At 36.3% G+C, this 26,659-nt stretch overlaps 2 protein-coding genes across 2 annotated transcripts; both read right to left on the bottom strand.

Annotated features, from left to right (window-relative positions):
- Positions 1 to 1,056: 1,056 nt before the first annotated feature.
- On the bottom strand, positions 1,057 to 2,001 carry LOC147580538 (olfactory receptor 2W1-like). Its single transcript, XM_086705908.1, has one exon. The coding sequence runs from the start codon at positions 1,999 to 2,001 to the stop codon at positions 1,057 to 1,059; it is 945 nt and encodes a 314-aa protein (XP_086562034.1).
- A 15,383-nt stretch (positions 2,002 to 17,384) lies between these two features.
- LOC112853661 (olfactory receptor 2W1-like) lies at positions 17,385 to 18,329 on the bottom strand. Its single transcript, XM_025917224.2, has one exon. The coding sequence runs from the start codon at positions 18,327 to 18,329 to the stop codon at positions 17,385 to 17,387; it is 945 nt and encodes a 314-aa protein (XP_025773009.2).
- Between the last annotated feature and the right edge of the window lie 8,330 nt (positions 18,330 to 26,659).

Genomic DNA, 26,659 nt, shown 5'->3' with positions numbered 1-26,659 from the left:
ATGACAAATTACTTGTTTATCAAGACTGGGATGAGCTTTTCTCACAAAGAAAAGTTGGTATTCATTTCCAGTGACCAGACTGTCACCATTCTATATGTTCTCCTCTCAAATTCCTTACAATACTATGAAGTTTATATTTTCTCTGTGCCTTCCTATGTTTTGGTATCATCATCCTCTCTCAGATTTTTATTTTTACCAAGACCTATGAAACTGGTGATTTTAGTGTTATTCCCAAAAGTATCACAACTTCAAATAATGTTTTCACTGTGGAAACCTGGGAACTAGAAGGTTTAAGGATGGGAGAGAAAATACCTTTAACCCTTACAACTCATGTATCCCACCCAAATACCCCAGGTGGATGACAGCTAACTCCACCACCATATCACAAGGTGCAAGGGCACGGTAATGTGAGGACTCTCACAGGAAGAGGATTTCCACTCTTGAAAATGGTCAACTTGTAAAGAAGTGGAGTGTTTTTTTCTCCAGCATAGAGCTACTCAGAATTTCTTGGCATTGTGTTAGTGGAGGCCAGTCTAAGAAATGTGATATGCCACATGATGGCTCTGCAACAATTAAAAATTGAGGCAGAAGTTGGGTGAATATTAGTGGGGAGTTGATCTGCACCACAAAATCCCTGATGACATATCAGGTGGATGAAGAGAACATTATTTCGCATAAAAGTGGTAAATCTGGTAAGAAGAAATCAGTGTCCATTGTAATCATACATTAAAATAAAATTCCATGTGAAATATTTTCTTAATATCTTGTACATGCATCTATTACTAAACTAAACCACTTTTCGTAATTCTATGTTTACTTATCTGTAGTTCCTGATTAGTCTTGGAGGCTTTTAAGTGTACAAATTGAAGTTTCTTTATGAAACTGCATCTCTATCTCCTTATAATTCTTTGTGCTTCCTACTTCTTTAGAAAGTCACTACCTACAACAATTCTTGGTACATGGCAAACACCTAGTAAATGCTCTTTACATAAATGAATTGCTACATCTTCTCTTGGTAAAGGTCAGTGTTATTTCTTTAACTCTCGTCCATCTAACTCATGACTTTGCTGACCATTTTTCTGCACACAGTATTCTGTTTACTGCACTCTTTACATCTTTGTTTCTTAAAGTGTAGATCAGAGGGTTAAGGGTAGGTGTAACAATTGTGTAAAAGAGTGTAAAGAACTTCCCCTCATCCTGGGATGTGCTATTCTGTGGCTTCATGTACATATAAATGAGTGTTCCATAAAACAGAGTTACTACTGTGAGGTGGGAACCACAGGTATTAAGGACCCTACTCCACCTTGCTGTTGACTTGATCCTCATGACAGCTTGAGTGATAACTGCGTATGAGATTAGAATTAGTAATAGAGGTACTAGAAGAAATATCACTCCAAGAGCATAGACAATGACCTCAATTACTTTTGAGTAGACACAAGCCATCTTGAGCAATGCTGGCATCTCACAGAAAAAATTGTCCACCTCCCGGTGCCCACATCTTGGCAGTTTCAGAGTCAAGGAGCAAAGAATTAAGGCACTGCCAAGACCACCTAACCAGGCGACAAGTACCATCTTTTGGCAAAGTTGAGGGTGCATTATTACTGTGTAGTGAAGAGGTTGACAGACAGCGGCATAGCGATCATAGGCCATCACAGCCAAGAGAAGACATTCTGTGGCTCCCAAGTCAAGGGCAAAGAAGAATTGGAGCACACACCCTCCGTAGGTAATAGACTTTGTTGGACCCCATAGATTTACCAGCATCTGTGGGATAATGCTAGTTGCATAACAGAGGTCCAGAAAAGACAAATTGGATAGGAAGAAATACATAGGAGTATGGAGCTGGCTGTCTAGGTTAGATACAAGGATGATGGTTGTGTTTCCTACCAGAGTCACAATATAGAAGATGAAGACAACCCCAGAGATGATGTGTTCTAATTGGGGCCGATCAGAAAACCCCAGCAGGATGAAGTCTGTCATGGAACTTCCATTGTTTTTGTTCATGACTCCTCATGAAGGTCTAGAAGACAGTATCCTGGTAATTAAAAAAAAAAATAGCATCACCTTAGGTAGAAATACGATCTCTGATGTTTGCCATGAGTGTCCCAAATTCACTTGTTTGTGTGCTCTCTCCCTTTGGAACATTTCTTTTAACACTCTTGTATTCAGTGACCATAGCTTCTGCATGTTCACTCATCACCAGAGTGGTTCTAAAAATAATATGATAAACCCAATCACACTGAATTGTAAATAATTGAAAAGGCTTAATATGCTATGACACCTATGATTCTCTGTATTTTGGGTAAGCAATAAATCCATAAAGCTAATTACATAATTTAAGAGTAGGATATGTTTAGTGCTGTTCCTTCTTCAAATTATGACATTAGGTCATTTGACATGACAAATTTTTCCCATCAAAGGAGAGGAGTTTGAGGTAAAAAGTTAAATAACCTATTATGCTGGGATAAGCTGCACCATTTGGTAGCAGAATCACTTTCCACATTTATGTCCAAATGTCTGTATTCCAGCCATTATCATCACCATCACCACCAACCTCTTCCTCATATTTTCACTCCCATTCAGCCATGCAGACATTGATATTTCTGTATCAATTTTGGTGTTCCTCACTATACTGCTCTTGTTTGGTCCCAGGAAAAAATTTGTCTCTTTTATTAACAATTATTTACATGTACAGAGGCTATGTGTTGCTTTGAGTACCTTTTATGACTGCTATTATACCATTTAAATAGCCTTAGAATTTGTTACAGAGTTAAAAGGAGCCTATTCCAGAAACATTTGGTTACCACATATACATATCAAAAACCTATGTTAGCTCCTACTCACCTAGCTCCTACTCACCAGGCTATTCAGCAGGATTAGCAAGATAGGTAACTTGAATGAAAATCTGTTCATTAAACAATCAGTGAGTTGTTTACCCCCTTGGAATTTACCAATCATATGGATCAATTCTCTGGTCTCTTCAGAACTCTGTAGGTAAAATCTGACTTAAATTCTGAAATAATACAGAAAAAGAATAAATAATACATAAATTTCACTATTTCTGTATACTTTATCATATTATTAAATGTATGGAATAATGAGTGAATTAACCTACAATATTTTTTAGTTTTAATTTTTGGCTTATAAATTTTTTATGCATATAATGTTAGAACATGGACTTTGGCTAGAGTACTTTATATTCATAGTGTGTTTGGAGCCAAAGAATACTAAATTTATTTGTTGCAGTTACAGTAAAATAAGGAAAATTACCTACAGTATATCACTGTTACAAGCATTTTAGTTAGAACTTGAAAATGTTATAATCATGAAGAAGGAACTGTGATTACCAAGTAGTCTGATACAGAGATACAGTTTTTCTTAATATAAAAATGGAAATTTCATTTAATTAACAATTGTGAAGTCTTTATGTGATAGGATGTCAGTTAAGTTGAGCATAATGCTTAAGTGCAAGGATTCTGGACTCAGAGCTTGGTGTGAAATCCTAGCTAAGTAGTGGGAAGTAAAGTGTCCTTGGGCAGTTATATAACCTGTTTGTACGTCAGGTTCTCTGTACATTCTGTAAAACTAGTAATGTTCCTCAAAGCGAGGCTGTCCGGGTTAGTATTTGTGAAAACACTAGAACTGTGCTTGGTTCATATTTCATTCTAAAATGTTAAACATTGTATTCACCTACCCACAACTTATTACTATTTTATTTTTTCCTTACTCTCTTCATTTTTCCCACTGGTAATATTACCATGATGGTCTAAAACTAAACTGGAATGGTTAAAATTTTATGTGTGGATAACTTTTCAAATGCACAGACACTCATGTACACAAAAGTGCCCACAAATACAATGTACATAGTGAACTGATCAACTCAGAGGCAGGAGAGGACAGAGGACTTAGGCTCCACAAATGCATTGATTACAAAATGCAGTTGGCTTTTCTTGACCATGTCAGGTTGGGATAGTGTTGGGAATGAGGAAGCCATAGAATTTTAGAGTTGGCATAGACTCAGAAGCCACAATCCAGCCTTGTGCCCTACAAAGCAGGCCTTCCACAGAATGTTCACACAACTGTTTTCATAGCTTTCTAACTATCTTTTAAAGAGGGACTCATAGGGGCGCCTGGGTGGCGCAGTCGGTTAAGCGTCGGACTTCAGCCAGGTCACGATCTCGCGGTCTGTGAGTTCGAGCCCCGCGTCGGGCTCTGGGCTGATGGCTCAGAGCCTGGAGCCTGTTTCCGATTCTGTGTCTCCCTCTCTCTCTGCCCCTCGCCCGTTCATGCTCTGTCTCTCTCTGTCCCAAAAATAAATAAACGTTGAAAAAAAATTAAAAAATAAAAAAATAAAAAAAATAAAGAGGGACTCATACTTACTCCTTATGTTGAGCTCAGAGATTCCTCTTCAACCCTCAGGCAAAGCCTGCTTTTCTTTATTCTGGAAATAGCATGGAAGAAATCATTTCAACATGGCTTCATTAAAAACCACAATTTTATTATAAAATAAAACACAAAAAGCAAAAGCTCACTGAATCAAGGTGAATACTCTTATAAGTAACATGCAGATCAAGAAATAAAACCTTGCCAAGCACCCCAGGAGCTTCTCTTTGTGACTTGTCCCAATCACTACCATTCCATGTCTCCCATAGTATTCACTATCCTCATGTTTATAGTAGTCACCTCCTTGTATTTTAATAGTGTGATTACCCAAATGTGCATCTGCAGACAATATTGTTTAGTTTGGCTCCTTAAATTTTTTGTCTTTTGGGTTTCCTTTAATATTAGAATACACTCTTAGATTTGTGTTCCCAGATTAAGTGCTAGATGGTCGTCAACTGTTGTTCACACTGTATGAAGTTTAATTACCATGTTTCTCTGGTTGCTATCCATTGGATTTACAATGGATTATCAAATGCCTTGGATTAGTTAGTTGAGACGTAAACACAATACTGCAGATGTGCTATGTCATTGAAGAAAGCAGTGAACACTCATGATGCACACACAGTTTCTAAAATATATGCTAAGTAGGTTTAGCAGTAATTCTAAACTGGCTCAGTTTAAGCTTTGGGTCACATAAGGCCCCAGGTATACTAATTGGAAGTGTCCAGCCAGTGTTACACCTTATGTAATTTAATATTGTGAATCCAAAATAGGGCTTTCATTTTATGCTTACAAACATTTTCCACATTGTTTTGAACCATGGGTCTCACCATTTAGCTGTCATTGTCATTTTAATTTAGAAGTCAATGTTTAATTAAAACTGTGAGTGCAAGCAGATGAAACAATGTTAAAAAAGAGGAAAGCTATACTGTCACTGAAACAGGTTTTCATTTTTCATGGTGTGGACTTTAGTTTCTTTTTTTTTTTTTTTTTTCAACGTTTATTTATTTTTGGGACAGAGAGAGACAGAGCATGAACGGGGAGGGGCAGAGAGAGAGGGAGACACAGAATCGGAAACAGGCTCCAGGCTCTGAGCCATCAGCCCAGAGCCTGACGCGGGGCTCGAACTCACGGACCGCGAGATCGTGACCTGGCTGAAGTCGGATGCTTAACCGACTGCGCCACCCAGGCGCCCCTGGACTTCAGTTTCTAAAGGTGCAGCATGAGCTTACATTTTTGTTTGTTCAGTGAAATTTAAGACAAATGGAACAAATATATTTAAACATAATTTGAATGTAACAATGATGTGGAAAGAAAACTAGAAAGAATATTAGAACATATTTACGTTTCAGGAGTGAAGAATTCACAGCTCGCATGCTCTTATGTAGCCCAAAGGTACCCATATTGCCATTTTTACACAGGTAATCAGAAGGATTCTTGTTTGGCAAGTTACGGAGTCCATGAAATACTGATGAGACACCACTCTCTTATACTAACTCCACAATCACATTTGGATTTAAATGCAACAGCTGAGCTTAGATTCAGTGAAGTCTCTAATGTGGATGTTGGAGAAAAACTAGAATCATGATCGGTGGCAAAATTGACAAATTTGGTTTCGTAAATGTGTTTTTTATGGGATATTTGTAGTCTTTTAGTGAGCACTCCCATTAGACACATTTGTGGGTTGATGTCTGCACATGAAAGGAGAGCCCTTCTCTGGTATACTTGTGCTCCAAGAAGTGTTTATGTAGAACATGAAGGCTAGTCGGTGCATGTGGTGTAGACCGTGGGGACTGGTGCCCCACAGAAGTGATTAACAAATCTTAGACTATGGTCAGACGCTTCTCCAGACTACTATTTTAGGAAAGGTTCCCTTAAGACACAGGGTTTCATCTTGCCTTTTTTTTTTTTTTTAATTTCTTGCATGGAAATTAATTTCAGAGATGGATTTATTTGTGTATTATATTTACTATTGAAGATTTCAAATATAATGTAAACTGTCTACAAAAATTAGTACATTTCACTCAACTTTTTTTTATCAAGTTGAAGAAACGTATGCATTTTCTAGGTGTTGTGTTTGCCAGAAGATAATATATGTCAAAAAAAATTACAGAATCATCTTAATTCTGTGGTAAGTGAGCCATATCATCATTGTTCCTTTTTCAATCGATTAAAAATAATGCCATGAACATATTTTGGCCTACCACTCAATTCAAGAACTGGGATCTTAAATTTATAGCTACTTCTCCCCTTTTACAATTCTTATTCCTACCTGACCCTTGGTAAATCATGATCCTGAATTTTGTGTTCATTATACACTTGTATTAGAATGTAGTTTATGTATTGACACACCCACACACATACGTTGATTCCTAAATAGCATGTATTTTAAAGTTTAGTTCATTTGAACTTTCACAAATGGTATCATATCTTATATGTTCTTTTGGCATTTTCCTTTTTTCACCTTTTTGTCACTGAGATTATCCAATATTTAGGGGTAGCTGTGGTTCATTTATTTCCACTACTGTATAACATTCCATTGTGTGAACATATTATAATTATTTTGTCTCCTCACTCACTGATGGCCATTTTGGCTGATTATACTTTTGGACTCATATGAAAGACATTAGTTAAGATGAACAATTTTGTTCATGTCTCTTGGGATAGTGTATGCAAGAGGGTCTTTTGGGTGTATGCCTAGGATAAGAATTGCTGGTTATGGAATAAGCAAACTTTATAAGATATTTCCCCCTAAAATGGTTTTATCAATTTCTCCTACCCTAGTTTTGTATAAATTATTCAATTGATTTACATTTTCTCCACACCTGGTCCAGTGGACTTTTAAATTATTGCCAACTGAAAGTTTATAAGTATTACGTAGCTGTAGCCTTGATTTCCATTTACCTAAAAACTAATGAGGTTGACTTATCTTCATATACTTACTGCTGTGTAACATTGTCCTTCTTTGAAAACTCATTTGTAAGTTCTGACAACTGTTCCTTGGCCTTGCTTCTCTTTTTTAGTTACTAATTTTTAGAGATTTGTGTAATTTCTTTTAACTCTCTGTTGGTTGTGTGCCCGGCAATATTTTTTCTTAGTTTTTCCTTGGCATTTTACTTTAACTTTTTAGATGTTTACTTATTTTTGAAGGAGAGAGAGAGACAGAATATGATCAGGGGAGAGGCAGAGAGAGAGGGAGACACAGAATCTCAAGCAGGTTCCAGGCTCTGAATGGTCATCACAGAGCCTGATGTGGGGCTAGAGCACACAAACTGTGAGATCATGACCTGAGCCAAAGTTGGATGCTTAACCGACTGAGCCACCCAGGTGCTCCCTCAGCATTTTACTTTAATAGAGATGTCTTTTGCTGGTCAGAGTTTCTGAATTTAATCATGGAAGAATATCTTAATTAATCTTTAGTAATCCTTCTTCTCTATTCCAGAGTCAGAATGATATTTACATGTATATATTTTTCCTAATCATTTTGCAGTCATGCCTTAAATACACCTGGAATTAATTTATTGTACGGCAGAGCATAGGGAGCCAAATTTGGTTTTCCATATGAATAACCAAATTCCAGTTTAATTTATTAAATATTTTTCTTTTCCCAGTGATGCCATCATATCTCTTTATTATTAAAATCCTTCATATGTGTGTGTGCATGTGAGGGGGCTGGTATGTTTCTGGGCCTAGAATTCTCCTGTAGTGCTCAGTGAGTCTTTTTCTGTAACAATACTACCCAGTGGCAACCTCAAATAAACAGCCTAGCCTTACACCAAAAGGAAATAGAGAAAGAACAACAAATGAAGCCCAAATCCAGCCAAAGAAGGAAATAATAAAGTTTAGAGCAGAAATAAATGGTATGGAAACCAAAGAAACAGTAGTGCAGGTAAATGCAACCAGGGGTGGCTCTTTGAAAAAATGAATAAAATTGAGAAACTCCTCACCAGATGCATCAAGAAGAAAAGATAAAGGGCCCACATAAATAAAATCACATATGAGGGAGGAAAAGTAACAAGTAACACCACCAAAATACAAGCAATATAAGAGAATGTTTTGAAAATTTATATGTCAACAAACTGGGAAATCTGGGAGAAATGAATAAAATTATAGAAACATATAAATTACCAAAGCTGAAAAAGGAAGAAATAGAAAGCCTGAAAATACTGATAACCATCAAGGAAAGTGAACGAGGAATACAAAATCTCCCAGAAAACCAAAGTCCAAGGCCAGAGGACTTCATTGGAGAGTTCACCAAATATTTAAAGAGGTGTTAATAGCCATTCTTCTGAAACTATCCCCAAAAAAATAGAAATGGAAGGAAAACTTCCAAATGCGTCTATTAGGCAAGCATTTCCCTGATTTTTAACCAGGCAAAGACCCCACTAAAATGGAAGATTACAGGCCAGTATCCTGGATGAACATGAATGCAAAAGTTATCAAGAAAATACTAGCAAATAGAATCCAACAGTACATTAAAAGAACTATTCATCATGATCAAGTGGGAGTTATTCCTCTGCTGCAAAGTTTTTCAATATTGGCAAATCAATGTGATTGTTGTGATCAATAAAAGAAAGGATAAGAGCCATAGGATGCTGTTAATAGATGCAGAAAAAAAAATTGACAAAGTACAACATCCATTCACCATAAAAACACTCAATAAAGTAGGGATAGAAGGAACATACCTCCACATACATAATAAAGGCCCTATACAAAATATTCAAAGCTAATGTTATCTTCAGGGGAGAAAAATTGAGACCTGTACCTCTACATTCAGGAACAAGAAGGGATGTCCACTCTCACCAGTGTTACTTAACATAGTACTAGAAATCCTAGCCTCTGCAATCAGACAACAAGAAAAAAACCAAAACAAAACAAAAAGAGCATGCAAATCAGCAAGGAAGAAGTCAAGCTTTCATTATTCAAGGATGACATGATTCTCCATGTAGGAAACCTGAAAGACTCCACCAAAAAGTTACTAGACTGATAAACAAATTCAGTGAAGTCACAAGATACAAAACCAGTGAACAGAAAAATTCTGCATTTTTTTTATGCAAATGATGAACTGGCAGAAAAGAAATCAAGAAATCCAGCCCATTTACCATTGCACCAAAAACCATAAGACAACTACAAATAAACCTAACCAAAGAGGGAAAATGGATGTACTCTGAAAACTATAGAATACTATGAGAGAAATGGAAGATGACATGAAGAAATGGAAAAACATTCCATGCTCATGGATTGAAAAGGAAAATATTGTTAAAATGTCCATACTAAGGCAACTAAACCATATCGAAATACAGTGGGCATTTTTTGCAGAGCTAGTAGCAACAATCCTAAAATTTGTATGGAACCACAAAAGACCCCAAATAGCCAAAGCAATCTAGAGAAGCAAAGCAAAGCTGGAGGCATTACAATTCTAGACTTTCGGTTGTGTTACAAAACTGTAATCATTAAGATAGCATGCTAGTGGCACAAAAACAGACACTTAGATCAATGGAACAGAATAGAGAATGAGAAATGGACCCATAATCATATGGTCAACTAATCTTCAACAAAGCAGGAAAGAATATCCAGTGGAAAAAAGACAGTCTCTTCAACAAATGGTGTTGGGAAAACTGGAGACCGACATGCAAAAGAATGAACCTGGACCACTTTCTTACACCATACACAAAAGTGAATTCAAAATGGATGAAAGACCTAAATGTGAGAAAGGAAACCATCCAAATCCTAGAGGACAACTAAGACAGTAACCTCTTTGACATTGGCCATAGCAAGGTCTTACTAGAAAATTCTTGTGAGGCATGGGAAACAAAAGGAAACATGAACTGTTGGGACTTCACCAAGATAAATAGCTTCCACACAGAAAAGGAAACAACCAACAAAACTAAAAGGCAGCCTATAGAATAGGAGAAGATATTTGAAAATGACATATCTGATAAAGGGTTAGTATCCAAAAATATAAACAACATATAACACTCAACACTAATAAAACAAAAAATCCAGTTAAAAATGGGCAGAAGACAAGAATAGACTTTTTTTTTCCAAGGAAGACATCCAGATAGCCAAGAGACACATGAAAGGATCTTAACATCACTCATCATTAGGAAAATGCAAATCAAAACCATATGCAAAATCAAAAACCTCATCACTTGTCCGACACCTATCAGAATGACTAAAATTAACAACTCATAAAACAACAGATGTTGGCAAGGATGCAGAGAAAGGGGAACTGTCTTAAACTGCTGGTGGAAATGAAAAGTGGTGCAGTGACTCTAGAAAACTGTATGGAGGTTTGTCAGAAAACGAAAAATAGAAAAACCCTACCACTCAGTAATTGCACTGTTAGGTACTTCCCAAAGTTTATGAAAATGCTGATTTGAATTGCATCCCGCTATTTATAGAAGCATTATCTGAAATAGTCAGATTATGGAAAGAGTCCAAATGTCTATTGACTGATGAATAGATAAAGAAAATATGACAATATAGATATATATCATGGAATATTACTCAACGTTCAAACAGAATGAAATAGTTTCCATTTGCAACAATGTGGATGGAGCTAGGATGTATTATGCTAGGTGAAATAAGTCAGAGAAAGACAAATACCGTATGATTTTGTTTATATGTGGTATTTAAGAAACAAAACTGGTGAACATAAGGGAATGGCGGGGGGAACAGGAGTGAGGAAAACAAACCACAGAAGACTCTTAATGATAGAGAACAAACTGAAGGTTGATGGAGGGATGTGGGTGGGAGATGGGCTAGATGGGTGTTGGGCATTAAGGAGGACACTTGGCATGAACACTGGATATTGTATGTAAGTGATGAATCACTGAATTCTACTCCTGACGCTAATATTGAACTGAATGTTGACTAACATTAGAAAAAAAAATAGGCCAGGCAAGTTGTCTTATAGAATCTCCTAATTCTGAATAATTCCTTTTAGACTAAAACTGATATGAAATACAAGCCTTCTCATGGTTAGTGCTTTTTCTGCTGCTGCTGCTGTCGCTAGAGGGCCACTAAGGATTCAGCTGCGAGGCCTTTCTTGCTGTTTAACAAACACATCAAACATTTCCCTTGCAACTTCCTGGGAATACTCTTCCTCATAAATGTCTTGAGACTGACCCCCCTGCTTTATTCAGGTCTCTGCTCAGAGAACCCTCCTGGACCACCTTTTCTAAAATAGCACTCTCCACCACTCTTCCCTAAAGCTGCTCTTTCTTTTTCTCCTCTCTCTTTCTTTCTTTCTTTCTTTCTTTCTTTCTTTCTTTCTTTCTTTCTTTCTTTCAGATTCAGCTTTATTGAAGTATAATTGAGACATAAAATTGTAAGATATTTAATGTGTCCATCATGGAGATTTGATAAATGTATACACTTTGAAAAGATACTCTCCCGCATCTAGTTGATTTAACACATCCATAGGCTCATGTACTCCTTAAATGTTTATTTATTTTTAAGAGAGTACAAGAAGGGGAGGGACAGAAAATAAGGAGACAGTGGATCTAAAGCAGGCTCTGTGCTGACAGCAGTGAGCCTGGTGTTGGGCTCAAACTCATGAACTGCAAGATCATGGCCTGAGCTGATATTGGACACTCAACCGACTGAGCCACCCAGGTGGCTCATCACCTCATGTATTTATTTTTTGATTTAGTTAGAACATTTCAGTTCTACTCTCCCAGTAGATTTCAATTATAAATTATAGTGTTATCATCTGTAGACACCATATTTTACATGAGATCCTCATGCCTTATTCACCTTAAGCTGAAGTTTGTACCTGTTTATAAACTTCTCCATATTTCTCCCACCCTCAGCCCCTATCAACCAGTTTTTTTCTCTCTGTTTCAATGAGTTTGACTCTTTTTTACAGATTCCACATATAAGTGACATCATGCAGTATGTGTGTTTCTGTGACTTACCTAACTTAGCATAATGCCCTCAAAGTCTATTCATGTTTTCACTGTGGTGGGGTACATACCTATATAAATATATAAATGTGTGTGTGTGTGTATGTATATGTATATATATACCTCTGTGTGTGTGTATGTATATATGTATATGAAATCATATATATATATGTGTATATGTATATATATATAATCACAAATCATAAATTACCCATTAATATGAATTTATTTCTGACATGCCCCCTTGTTCTGTTGATATATGTGTCTATTCTTGTATTAACACCACATGGCTTTGATTACTATGGCTTTTAATATAATTTATAATTTGGAATTAAGGTGTGTAATGCCTTCAATGTTGTTGTTCTTTCAAGATTCCTTTAGCATTTCCAGGCTTTTTTTGGTTCCATAAAAATGTTAGAATTATTTGTTGTATTTCTAGGAGAAATGACATTGGAATTATGAATGGGACTGTATTGAATTTGTAGCTGGATTTGGGTAGTATATACATTTAAAAAATATTTTTCCAATCCATAAGTATGGACTGTCTATCCATTTATTTGTGTGTCTTCAGTTTTTTGCATCAATCTTATACTTTTCAGAGTACAGGTCTTTCACATCCTTGGTGAAATTTATTCTTTTTGACGTGATTGTAAATCAGATAGTTTTTCTTAATTTCCCTTCTAGTAGTTTACAATTATTCCATAAAAAATGATGTATTTTTGTTTATTGATTTTGTACCCTGCAACTTTAAAGAACTGTTCACTAGCTCACTTTTATGGTGGAATCTTTAGGATTTGCTATATATGATATCATGTCATCAGCATATGCAGGCAGTTTTATTTCTTCCTTCCTTATTTGCTTGCCTGTATTTCTTTTTCTTGCCTAGGTGCTCTGGCTCTGACTTCTAATACTGTGTTGAACAGAGGTGGTGAGGGTGGACATCCACCATTGAATATGATGTTAGCTGTGGGCTTGTCACACAGGCCTTGAGCATTTTGTGGTGTAGGCCAATTCAAAGACTGAAGGCAGGGCTCACAGGGACCCATGTCTCATGCAAAAGAGGGCAGGGGAGTGTGCCTCCTTAGAAGGCCCAGCGAGGCTGGGGCAGAAGTCTGAAATACTGGTCCTCCTTATGATAGGGATGGTCAGGGTTTATGCCCGAAGGACCATCAGCCCCCAGTAGTGCCTTGGCACCTGTGGCATCATCCCCCGAAAGGTAGCATGGGACCTGTGGCTTGAAGCAGAAATGGCAGTAGTGCAGTTAATATAGAGTATTTACTGGTTGGCAAGCACACTGATAGGCAAGTACTCTGAAGATTAGAAAATTTGAGATTATACCTGGGGAAGGGGAGCCCAAAATGGAAACACTGGACGTCCTGCTAAAGCTGCCATTGGCGACTGATGAACACATTGGAAAATAGTGATAACGAAGAAAAGCAATAGGCCACATATTTGTACTCAGAGTTCATGGAACATTTCTTCCCAGTAAGATACAATGATACAACGGACAGAAAGTTTTCTTTTGATATTTTAGTTGGCAAACAAGGGGGTAAAACATGACCCATAGTTTTCACACGGCTGCTATAAATGTGCGCTTAACATCATAGAGGAAATAGGTGAAAGTTAAGTTACTCTCTGGGAGTATTTCCTTTCATGTTATCACTGCAACCTAAAGCAGAGTCTAGTTTCTCTTGAATCCTCAGCTCCAAAGAAAATGTACGGATTTATGAAAGAGTGATAGTAATGAGTGTCCTCCTTAAGAAGTGGCTGCTGTTTCTGAAAAATGACAAGTAGCTAATAATATTCTGAAAAGTATCCCTAAAAAGCAAAAAGGAGTTGTTTTCTTTTGACACAGATCTGCCGTTGTTTAACAGAACTGAAAGCAAAGAGTAGAAGTAGCTTCATATAATTAGGACAAGTTTGCTGACGATAGAATTATGAACACTGTTAGTTTTACAGCCTTTTTAGACTTAGACTGGTGGGGTTGAGATTTTCAACCTATATCTATCATTTCTAGCAGTCCCATTAGTTTCTAAAAACAATATTTATGAGGCAGTAGATAACTAATACAAAAAGAGTAAGATGACTGTTTCCCCAAATTTGTGGTAATACATGGTGTTGTCAAATTTTTCTGTAGTTCCAGGGAATCTCCAGCAGTTGAACTTGATTAACGGAGGCTGTCCTTGGATCCAAGGTGTCAGCCACTAACCTAGAAGACCATTCATACCTTCCTGAGGTGCTGGAGCCTGGGTATGCTGCCTTTTCAGTCGATTTGGGCCAGGGGAGATCTCAGTCATCTTTGCAGTCAGGGACAAGCACATGCTATGACACTGAGACATTGGTTTTCAATCTTTTTGCCATTGTCAGAAACTCCCTCCCAGTGACGTTTTCACATCACAGTTGCACTCTGTGTCTATTCATGTACTGTGGCTTTTTGGAGGGCTACCCATCAGTGTATTTGCTAAGAGATTTGCCACTTCTCTAGGAGCCAAGGTTTTCTCTCTTGGAAGTGATATATATGACATGAATGCATACTCTGGGGAAGGAAATCAGATACTCAGTGTGACAAACTTTAGTATGAATTGGAAGAAATTAAAAGGAAATCACTTATAAAGGTAGAATTCACTGTTTCTAGGTTGAGATATTGGGAACCTTTTTATTTCTCTCTTTTTTTTGTTGTTGTTGTTTAATTTCCAGATACACACTTATATGGAATCTATAATATTATGTACATGAAAAAAATGTATTCTATCTTTCCCTTTTCTTACTTTGCAAATGTCCTAAATGTTAAAAGCCTGAAGATGTTGCTCTAGTATTTATTACTCAATGAATCTTTGACATGTTCTGTAGAATAATAACATTTTCATGTATATTTATTAAAAATGGTTCATTCACTTAATAGTACTATAGATATTTACAGAGTATGTATTTCATGTTAGAAGCCAATTTAGACACAGCAAAATCTCACATGAATAAGAGGTTCTGTTATTGAAAACTTCACCAATGTCTTTTCCTCAAACGTTTACACGAGTAAATATATAAAAAGAGATAATGCCATTTTAGTGACAGGAGCAGGTTTTGGAGGGAATTCAAAGGACAAATTCTGAGGTTTGTAATGACATTTCTCATGAGATAAGATATCAACTGAGTGTAGAAGTTGAGTATGAGTTTTTTTAAGTGACAGACTACTTGTTTATCAAATTTGAGATCAGCTTTTTTCACAAAGAAAAGTTGATATTCATTTTCAGTGGCCAGACAGTCACCATCTTACATGTTCTCCTCTCAATCTCCTTACAATTCCACGAAGTTTATATTTTCTCTGTTTGGGTATCATCATATGTTTGGGTATCATCATCCTCTTTCAGATCTTATTTTTATCAAGGCTTACACACCTGGAAATTTTAAAGTTACCTCAAAAAAAGAATGACAACTTCAGGTTTTTCACTGTGGAACCCTGGAAACCAGAAAGTTTAAATATGATGGAGAAAAGACGATGAAGACTTACAACCCCATATTCACACCCAAATATTCTGGGTAGATGGCAGCTTACTCAGCCTTGAAATCACAGAGCACGAGCGCCATAAACGTGAGATCTCTCACATGCAGAGGATTTCCAATCTCTGAAATGGTCACCTTGTAGAGAAGGGAAGTGTTTTTTCTCCTAATAGAGATACTCAGAATTTGAATGTATTTCCCAGTAAGACAAAGTAAAAAATAATAGAGAAAAAACAAGACATTGCTAAATTTTTGTTGTGTCAAATAAGAGCATTAAGCTCCTTTGCCAAAATTACCATCAACTGTCACCATAATTCAGTACAAGGAGAGCAATTATAAAACCAAAGAACAAAAGATCATATTAAATGAAGAATAACCTTTTATATTGATTTCATTTAATGAAACTTCTCATTTCCTTCATTACTCTTATCTAAGAGCCTTGAGAAACTATTACCCATTTATTTTCCCATGTCTATAGGAAGGAAATCAATTAAAATCTATAAAACTATGTACATTTTCTGTTTAGAGACTCAACATCTCCCTATTCTCTGTAACAGTAGTTCTCAAACTTTAGCCTAATCACCTGTAGTGTTGATTAAAAACATCAGCTGCTGGGTCCATCTGTATTGTTGGTTGAATAAGTGTGGGGTGGGTCCAAGGTTGTTCAGTTTTGGTAAGTTGCCAAGTGATGCTGTTGTTGCTGGTCCAAGGACTGCATGACTTTACAGGAAAAAGCTCAAACTCCTCTTTAGGCCATGGATGGGAAAAGTTAAGGCTTCTAAAAAGGAGACTCCAAAATAGGTGGCTTAATTAATATTAAATAATAATGAAGATTTTTGTGCTCTAAGAGTCTAGAGGCATTTCTCTGCTGGTGGGTGGTTGTGGTTACACCTTATTGTTCCATTCCCTCTTAGGGATATTGGAAAAGCTACAAACTCTCCACATTCACATCCTAGACAGCAGGAACAGGAGGGAGAAGGCTAACAATAAACGGCTTCATATTTGAGAAGATAACCCAGGAATTGCACACATTGTTTTCCTGGCATTATGTTGGTGGAAGCCAGTCTTGAAATGTGATATGCAGGATGGGCCCAGTTTAATGGGCCCTGGGCCCAGTTAAAACTTGAGGGAGGAGGTGGATGGGTATCGGTGGGCAGTTGATCTGCACCACAAAAGCCCCAATGACAACAACAGGTGAATAAAATGTAGTGTCATTGCATATAAAAATCTGGAAGAAAAGTCTGTAAGAAAAAAAAATCACTGTCCAGTGTAACCCTATATTAAAGTAAATGTCCATGTGAAATATTTTCTTAATACCTTGTACATATATTTCTGTACTTAACCACTTTTCACAATTCTAGGTTTACTTGTCTGTAGTTCCTGATTAGCCTTGAAGGCTTTTAAGTATATGAATTCAAGTTTCCTTATGTGTCTGCATCTCTATCTCCTTATAACTTCTGATTTAATTGTTTATAAATCCGTCTATAGCACAATTCTTGATACAAGGTAAATATCCCATAAATGCTGTTTGTGAAAGTGAATCATTCATCTTCTGTTGGTAAAGGTCAATGTTATTTCCTTACCTCTCTTCCATCTAACTCATGACTTTGCTGACCATTTTCTCACATACAGTATTCTTTTTACTGCACTCTTCACATCCTTGTTTCTTAAAGTGTAGATCAGAGGGTTAAGGGTGGGTGTGACGATTGTGTAAAAGAGAGTGAGGAACTTCCCTTCATCTTCAGATGTGCTATTCTGTGGCTTCATGTACATATAAATGATTGTTCCATAAAACAGAGTTACTACTGTGAGGTGGGAACCGCATGTATTAAGGACCTTACGCCACCTTGCTGTTGACTTGATCTTCATGACAGCTTGAGTGATAATTGCATATGAGATGAGAATTAATGATAAAGGTGCTAGAAGAAATATCACTCCAAGAGCATAGACAATGACCTCAATTACTTTTGAGTAGACACAAGCCATCTTGAGCAATGCTGGCATCTCACAGATAAAATTATTCACCTCCCTGTGCCCACATCTTGGCAACTTCAAAGTCAAGGAGCAAACGATTAAGGCACTGCCAAGACCACCTAACCAGGCAACAAGCACCATCTTTTGGCAAAGTTGAGGGTGCATTATTACTGTGTAGTGAAGAGGTTGACAGACAGCGGCATAGCGATCATAGGCCATCACAGCCAAGAGAAGACATTCTGTGGCTCCCAAATCAAGGGCAAAGAAGAATTGGAGCACACACCCTCCGTAGGTAATAGACTTTGTTGGACCCCATAGATTTACCAGCATCTGTGGGATAATGCTAGTTGCATAACAGAGGTCCAGAAAAGACAAATTGGATAGGAAGAAATACATAGGAGTATGGAGCTGGCTGTCTAGGTTAGATACAAGGATGATGGTTGTGTTTCCTACCAGAGTCACAATATAGAAGATGAAGACAACCCCAGAGATGATGTGTTCTAATTGGGGCCGATCAGAAAACCCCAGCAGGATGAAGTCTGTCATGGAACTTCCATTGTTTTTGTTCATGACTCCTCATAAAGGTCTAGGAGATAATACCATGGTAATAAAAAATAGCATCAGCTTTAGGTAGAACAAAAATCTCTGAAGTTTACATGAGTGTCCAAATTCACTTGTTTTGTGCTCTCTCCCATTCAGAACACCCCTTTTAACACTCTTTGCCAATGCTCAAAGATGCTCTGTGTGTACTCATAAATCAGCGTGGTTCTAAAAATAATATGGTAAGGGAGACTGGGTGGCTCACTTGATTAAGCATCTGACTTTGGCTCAGTTCATGATCTCACAGCTTGTGTGTCTCCTTTTTCTGTATCTCCCCCACTAGTGGGCTCTCTCTCTCTCTCAAAAATAAGTGAATATTAATTTTTTTAAATAAATAAAAATGTTATGGTAAACCCAACCACACTGAATTGCAGATCACTGAAAAGGCTTAGTATGCCATGACACATATGTTCCATGTTTTCTGAGTAAGAATAAATCCATAAGTTTAATAATATAATTTAGGAGTGGAATATAGTTTGAGTTGTTCCTTCTTGAAATTATGACATAAGCATTACTTGATGATGACCATTATTTCCCTTATCAAAGGAGGGGAGTTTGAGGTAAAACATTAAATGAGCAATTTTGTTGGGATAAACTCCACTATTTGGTAGTAGAATCACTTTCCATAATCACTTGCATATGTCTGCATCCAGACATTATCTTCACCCTCGTCACCAACCTCCTCCTCATATTTTCCCTCCTATTCAACATTTCAGACACTGCTATTCCTGTTGTTCCTGTATCAATTTTGGACATTTTGTTATTTTGTCACTTTTTTTGTGAATTAGTTTTTGGTTCCAGGAAAAAAAAATCCTCCTTCTTATGAATCATTATTTATATGCTGAGTGGCCCTGTAGTTCTTGGAATATCTTTTGTTACTGCTGTTACACCATTTAAGTTTTTTTTATAAATGTTTCTTTATTTTTGAGAGAGAGAGAGAGAGAGAGAGAGAGAGAGAGAGAGAGAGAAGAGAATATCCAAGGCAGGTTCCAGGCTCTGAGCTGTCAGCACAGAGCCAGATGTGGGATTTGAACTCAAGAACTGTGAGATCATGACTTGAACCAAAGTCAGATGTTAAACTGACTCTGCCACCCAGGTGCCCCTACACCATTTAAATAGACATATTGATTTGTTGTGGAGATAAAAATTGAACTAATTCCAGAAGCATTTGGTTACCACATATACACATCAACAAACTGTGTTAGCTTGTACTCTCCAGGCCATTCAGCAAAATTAATAAGATAGGTAACTTGAACAAAAAGCCGTTTATTAAACAATCAGTGAGTTGTTTTTCCCCATGGAACTTACCAATAATATGAGTTGATCTTCTGGTTGCTTCAGAACTCTATAGGTAAAATTTCACTTCAATTCTGAAAGAATATAGAAAAGGGATAAAGTATATACACATTTCACTCTCTGAAGACTTTATCATATTATTAAATAGATGGAGTGTTTAGTGACTGAATTAGTCCACTAATTTATTTCAGCTTTTAATTTTTTATTTATAATTTTTTATGCAGATAATTTCTGACCATGAACTTCAGAATAAGGTTTTTATATTCATAGTTTGTTTGGAGCCAAGGCATGATAACTTTATTTGCTGCTAACTGCAGTAAAATAAGGAAATTATATACATATTTCATTGTTACAAGCATCTTAGAACCTAAAAATGTTATAATCATGATGAAGAAGCTATTATTACCAAGTGGTAAGATGTAGGAATATAGTTTTTCTCACTAGGAAATGGAAATTTAATTTAATTAATGAGCGTGATGTTTGTATGTGGTAGGATGTCACCTAAGTTGAGCATAATGCTTAACTGCACAGAATGTGGACTCAGAGCTTTGTGTCAAGTCCCAGCTTTCATACTCGGAAGTAATGAGTCCTTGGACAGTTATGTAACCTGTTTGTTCACCAGCTTCTCCATATATTCAGTGAAGGTAATGATATTCAACAAAAGGAAGTTGTGAGGGCTAGTATTTGTGAAAAAACTAGCAACTGTGCTGGTTTTACTTAATACATTTTAAATAAATTATTAAATTAAGTTTATTTAAATATAAGATTTAAATGTTGTATTCACCTATCCACAAATTATTATTATTTTATTTTTTTCTTTACTCTCCTCATTTTTCCCATTGGTAATTTTACCATGATGGTCTATAGCTAAACTGGAATGCTTAAAATTTTATATGTGGATAATTTTTAAATGCACAGACACACATGTACACAAAAGTGCCCCAAAACACAGTGTACATAGTGAACTGTTAAACTCAGAGGCTGGAGAGGACAGAAGACTTAAGCTCCCCAAATGCCTTGATTACAAAATGCACTTGGCTTTTTTTTTTTCACTACGTCAGGTGGTGACCATGTTGGGTTGAGAAGGCCATAGAATTTTAGAGTTGACATAGACTCAAAAACCATGATCCAGCTTTTTGTCTTATGATGGAGGTCTTCCACCGAATATTCACACAATTCCTGTTTTCATAGCTCCCTAACTGTCCTTTAAAAGAGAGTCTCACACTTACTCCTTGTGTTGAGCTCAGAGATGCCTCTTTAACACCCAGGCACTGCCCATTTTTCTTTATTCTGTAAATATTATGGAATAGGTCAATTCAACATGGCTTCTTAAAAAACAGTTTTATTATAAAGTAAAGCATAGATACAGAAAAAAAAACCCAAAATCTCACTGAATCAAAGTGAATATTCTTATAACTGACACGCAGGTCAAAAAATAAAACCTTGCTAAGCATTCCAGTGGCTTCTATTTGTGTCTCATCCCAAAGATTACCCTTCCTTGTCTCCCAAAGTATTCACTATCCTCATGTTTATAGTAACCACCTCCTTGTGTTTTAATAGTGTGATTACCCAAATGTGCCTCTGCAGACAATATTGTTTAGTTTGACTCATTAAATTTTTTATTTGTCTTTTGAGTTTCCCTTAATATTAGAACCTATTATCAAATATACTCTTAGATTTATGTCTCCAGATGAAGTGCTAGATAGTTGTCAGCTGTTGTTCACACTGTATGAAGTTTCATTACCGTGCTTTTCTGGTTACTATCCATTGGACTCACCATGGGTTATCAAATGCCTTGTATTAATTAATTGAGAAGTGAACACAGTACTGCAGATGTGCTATACCATTGAAGAAAGAAAGCAGTGAGCATCCATGATGCAGACACAATTTCTAAAATATATATTGGGTTTAGCAGGTGAAAAACACTACTGGCTCAGTTTAAGCTTTGGCTCACATAAGACCTCAGGTACACTTATTGGAAGTGTCAAGCCAGAAACTACACATTATGTAACTTAATGTAGTAAATCTAAATATAGGACTTTTCATTTTATGCTCATAAACATTTTCCATATTGCTTTAATCCATGGTCTCAACTTTTAGCTCTTACTGTAATTTTAATTTAAAAGCCATTGTGATATTAAAAATGAGAGAGCACAAGCAGAAGAAACAGATGTTTAAAAAGAGGAATGCTATGTTTTTACTGAAATAGGTTTTCATTTTCCGTGGTATGGACTTCAGTTTCTAATAGCATGGCATGAACTTACATTTAGTTTGTTCAATGAGATTTAAGACAAATGGAGCAAACATATTTAACAATAATTTGAAGGTAATATGGAGAAAAAACTAGAAACAAAGTTGGAATATATTTACATTTCAGGAGGGAAGAATTCACAGCTGTCATGTTCATATGTAGCCCAAAGATACCCTTGTTCCCATTGTGATGAGCCTTCATTTCACAGGTAAACAGAAGGATTCTTGTTTGGAAGTTACTGAGTCCATGAAATATGATGAGCCACTGCTTTATTGTAGTAACTCCACAATCACATTTGCATTTAAATGCAACAGCTGAGCGAATATTCAGTGAAGTCTTTATTTAATGTGGATGTTGGAGAAAAACTAAATATGGGATTGGTGAAAAAGTTCATGAATTTGGTTTTTTGAATGTTTTCGATGGGGTATTTCTAGTCTTTTAATGAGGAATCCTGTGAGACACGTTTGTAGGTGGATCTCTGCCCAGTTAAACAATGAGAGCCCTTCTCTGGTGTACATGTGCTCCAAGAAGTGTTTATGTAGGGCATGAAGACTAGTATGTGAACATGGTGTAGACCATGGGGACTGGTGCCCCACAGAGGTGATTAACAAATCTTGGAATATGGTCAGAGGCTTATCCAAATAACTATTTTAAGAAAGGTTTCCTGAAGACATTGGGTTTCATCTTGTCTTTTTTTTCTTTAGAGTTCTTCCATGGAAATTAATTTCAGAGATAAATTTATTTATGTATTAAATTCACTATTGAAGATTGTAAATATATTGTAAATCATATCGATAAAAATAACACATTTAATTGAGTTTTTTTTAGTGGGTAAGACATCAATAAAGTTGAAGAAACATTAAGGAGGTGTTTTATATGCAGGAAAGAAAATATATCCTTTTAAAAATATATAGAATCATTATAATTCTGTGGTTCATGAGCTATATCATCATTGTTCCATTTTTGATGGATTAAAAATAGTTCCATGAAAATATTTTAGCCTACCACTCAATTCAAGAACTAGAATGTAACCAATGGCTTATAGCTAGTCTTTGTCTTTACACTCTTACTCCTACCTGCCATCCAGGGAAATAATGACCTTGAATTTTGTGTTCATCACACACCTCCATTAGAATATAACTTTTTTAAATTTTAATTCAAGTTAGTTAGCATACAGTGTAGTCTTAGCTTTAGGAGTAGAACCCAGTGATTCATCTCTTACATATGACAGCTAGTGTTCAATTGAAAAAGTGCCCTCCTTAATGCCCATCACCCATACAGGCCATTCCCCCCACCTACTTCCCCTCCAGCAACCCTCAATTTGTTCTCTGTTTTTAAGTCTCTTATGGTTTGCCTCCCTCCCTGTTTTTAACTTATTTTTCCTTTCCTTCCCCTATGTTATCTCTTGTTTCTCAAATTCAACATGAGTGAAATCACATGATATCTGTCTTTCTCTGACTGACTTAATTCATTTAACATAATACTGTATAGTTCCATCATATATATGCACACCACACACCACGTGTTCTTTATCCATTCATCAGTCGATGTACATTTGGGCTCTTTCCATAATTTGGATATTGTTAATAATGCTGCTGTAAACATTAGGGTACCTGTGCTCTCCTTTTTTTGCAGTTTAATGATATATTTAACATAAGTTCGGCTCATAAATTACTTCACTGACAGAGATAGCAGTGAAAAACACAAAGAATTATGATTAATGGATTTTATACTACAACAATTATGAAAAGAATAAAACCATGATATAACTTGAATAAGTATTTTCTATTTTTTCTAAAAATAATCTAGATTTTAATACGTTCATCGCCCTCGTACTCTCAGGAGGTACTCATAGCATTGCCTGTGAACGGAGAAAGATGAGAATAAGGGATTCAACACTAAGAAAAGAAAAAAAACCCAAAAAATTAACACTGAGGCAACAAATCAGAAATACAATTCAATTCAAAATTATTTAATACCTTTCCTTCTCTTTATGAACACTTCCTTCCTGAATTATGTAATAGGACTTAGGACTTTCAAAGAAACAAAACTACAGAACCAAAGAGAAAGACCAATGATAGAATGTCTCAGTTCAAGGGCTACCGCTCTGTGAAATGCGTCATCACTCATGCACAATGTAAAAATATTTTAAAAAAATTGTGTATGAAATAGAATGTGGGGACATAGTTATCTCAGTAAGTCTCATAATCATGTTTGGAAACTCTACATGTACCCCTTTGAATCAGCATTTTTTGTATCCTTTGGATAAATTCTTAGTAGTGTAATTTCTGGGTCCTGAGTAGTTCTATTTTTAACTTTTTGAGGAACCTCCATCCTGTTTTCCAGAGTGGCTGCACCAGTTTGCATTCCCACCAACAGTACAAAAGTGTTACACTTTCTGTACATCCTCTGTAACATCTCTTATTTCCTGAGTTGTTAGTTTTACCCATTCTGACAAGTGTGAGGTGGTATCTCATCGTGGTTTTGATTTGTATTTCCCTGATGATGAGCAATGTTGAGCATATTTTTATGTGTCTGTTAGCCATCTAGATGTCTTCTTTGGAAAAGTTATGTTCACATCTTTTTCCCATTTCTTCACTGGATTATTATTATTTTTTGGAGGGGGGATTAAGTTTAATAAGTTCTTTATAGATTTGAATACTAACCCTTTATCTGATAAGTAATTTGCAAATATCTTTTCCCATTCAATAGGCTGAATTTTATGCAATACAAAAGGTATTTTGTTGATTGTTTCCTTCGCTGGGCAGAATCTTTTTATCTTGATGAGCTCCTAATAGTTCATTTTTGCTTCTATTTTCCTTGTCTCCAGAGACATGTCAAGTAAGAAGTTGCTGCAGCCCAGGTCAAAGATGTTGTTGCCTGTTTTCTCCTGTATGATTTTGATCGTTTCATATATCACACTTAGGTCTTTCACCTATTTTGAATTTGTTTTTGTATTGGTGAAATAAAGTGTTCCAGGTTCATTCTCTGCCTGTCGCTGTCCAGTTTTCTCAACACTATTTGCTGAAGAGACTGTCTTTTTTTTTTCCAATGGATACTCTTTTCTGCTTGTTGAAGATTATTTGGCCATACATTTGTGGGTCCATTTCTAGGTTCTTTATTCTGTTCCATTGTCTGTTTTTGTGCCTATACCATACTGTCATGATGATCACAGGTTTGTAATAGAGCATGAAGTCCAGAATTGTGATGCCTCCAGCTTTGGTTTTCTGTTTCAACATTACTTTGGCTATTTGGGTATTTTGCAGTTCCATACAAATTTTAGCATTGTTGTTCTAGCTCTGTGAAAAATACTGGTGTTATTTTGATAAGGATTGCTTTGAATGTGTAGGCTGCTTTGGGTAGTATCGACATTTTAACAATATTTGTTCTTCCAATCCATGAGTGTGGAATGGTTTTCCATTTCTTTGTGTCTTATTCAATATTTTAAATAAGCTTTCTATAATTTCAGCATACAGATCTTTACCCCTTTTGTTAGGTTTATTCCTAGGTATCTTATTGTTTTTAGTGCAATTGTAAACAGAATTGGTTCTGTGATACACTAACACAGTCACATACATATGTCAAAGTCTACATAGCATATAAAGTTTGGTTTATTTGAAATTCCATAAAGTGTGTCATCTATTATATGTGCTTTTGGCACTCTCCCTATTCCACTATTTCATGTTTTGACACTAAGATTATGCAATATTATTTGTGTAGCTGTGGTTCATTTGTTTTCACTACTTTCTAATATTCCATTGTGTGAATATATTATAATTATTTTGTCTCTTCACTCACTGATGGCCATTTTTGGTGATGAAAGTTTGTGACTCATATGAAAGACATTAGGGTGAACATTTTGTTTGTGACTCTTGGGGTATGTATGCAAGAAAGTCTTTTGGATGTATGCCTAGGACAGGAATTGCTGGTCATGGAATAAGCAAACTTCACAGATGTTGTAACCCAAACAGTTCTTTCAATTTACTCTACCCTAGTTTTGTATAAATTATTCCACTGATCTACATTTTCTGTAACACTTGGTCTTGCAGACTTTTAATTTTTTTTTTCAACGTTTTTATTTATTTTTGGGACAGAGAGAGACAGAGCATGAACGGGGGAGGGGCAGAGAGAGAGGGAGACACAGAATCGGAAACAGGCTCCAGGCTCCGAGCCATCAGCCCAGAGCCTGACGCAGGGCTCGAACTCACGGACCGCGAGATCGTGACCTGGCTGAAGTCGGACGCTTAACCGACTGCGCCACCCAGGCGCCCCGGTCTTGCAGACTTTTAAATAATTGCCAACTGAAAGACTATAAGTGCTATTGAGTTGTGACCTTGGTTTTTATTTCCCTAATAACCAATAATTGAATATATCCTCATATACTTATTGCTATGTATAATTGTCTTTCTATGAAAAGCACATCTGTAGGTTCTGACAAGAGGTCTATGGCATTGCTTCTCTGTTTTTATCATTAATATATAGGGGTCCTTATAATTGCTTTTAACTCTCTGTTGGTTGTGTCGTCTGGAATATTTTCTCTAAGTTTGTTACTTGGCATTTTACTTAAAAATGGGTCTCGTGGTGGCCAGAATTTCTAAATTTAAACATAGAAGAAACTTTTAATTAATCTTTAAGAAATTTTTCCCAAAGTGAGAATGACATTAACCTATATATTTTTCCTAAAAATTTTAATGTCATACCCTAAATACACCTGGAATTAAATTATGTCTATGGGTGAGTGTGAGCATCCAAA

The sequence above is a fragment of the Puma concolor genome, chromosome B2, assembly GCF_028749965.1.
Source record: "Puma concolor isolate L17-30 chromosome B2, mPumCon1.1.hap2, whole genome shotgun sequence".
Taxonomy (NCBI): domain Eukaryota; kingdom Metazoa; phylum Chordata; class Mammalia; order Carnivora; family Felidae; genus Puma; species Puma concolor.
The sequence above is the reverse complement of the archived record's forward strand: the minus strand, read 5'-3'. Positions and strand labels throughout refer to the sequence as shown.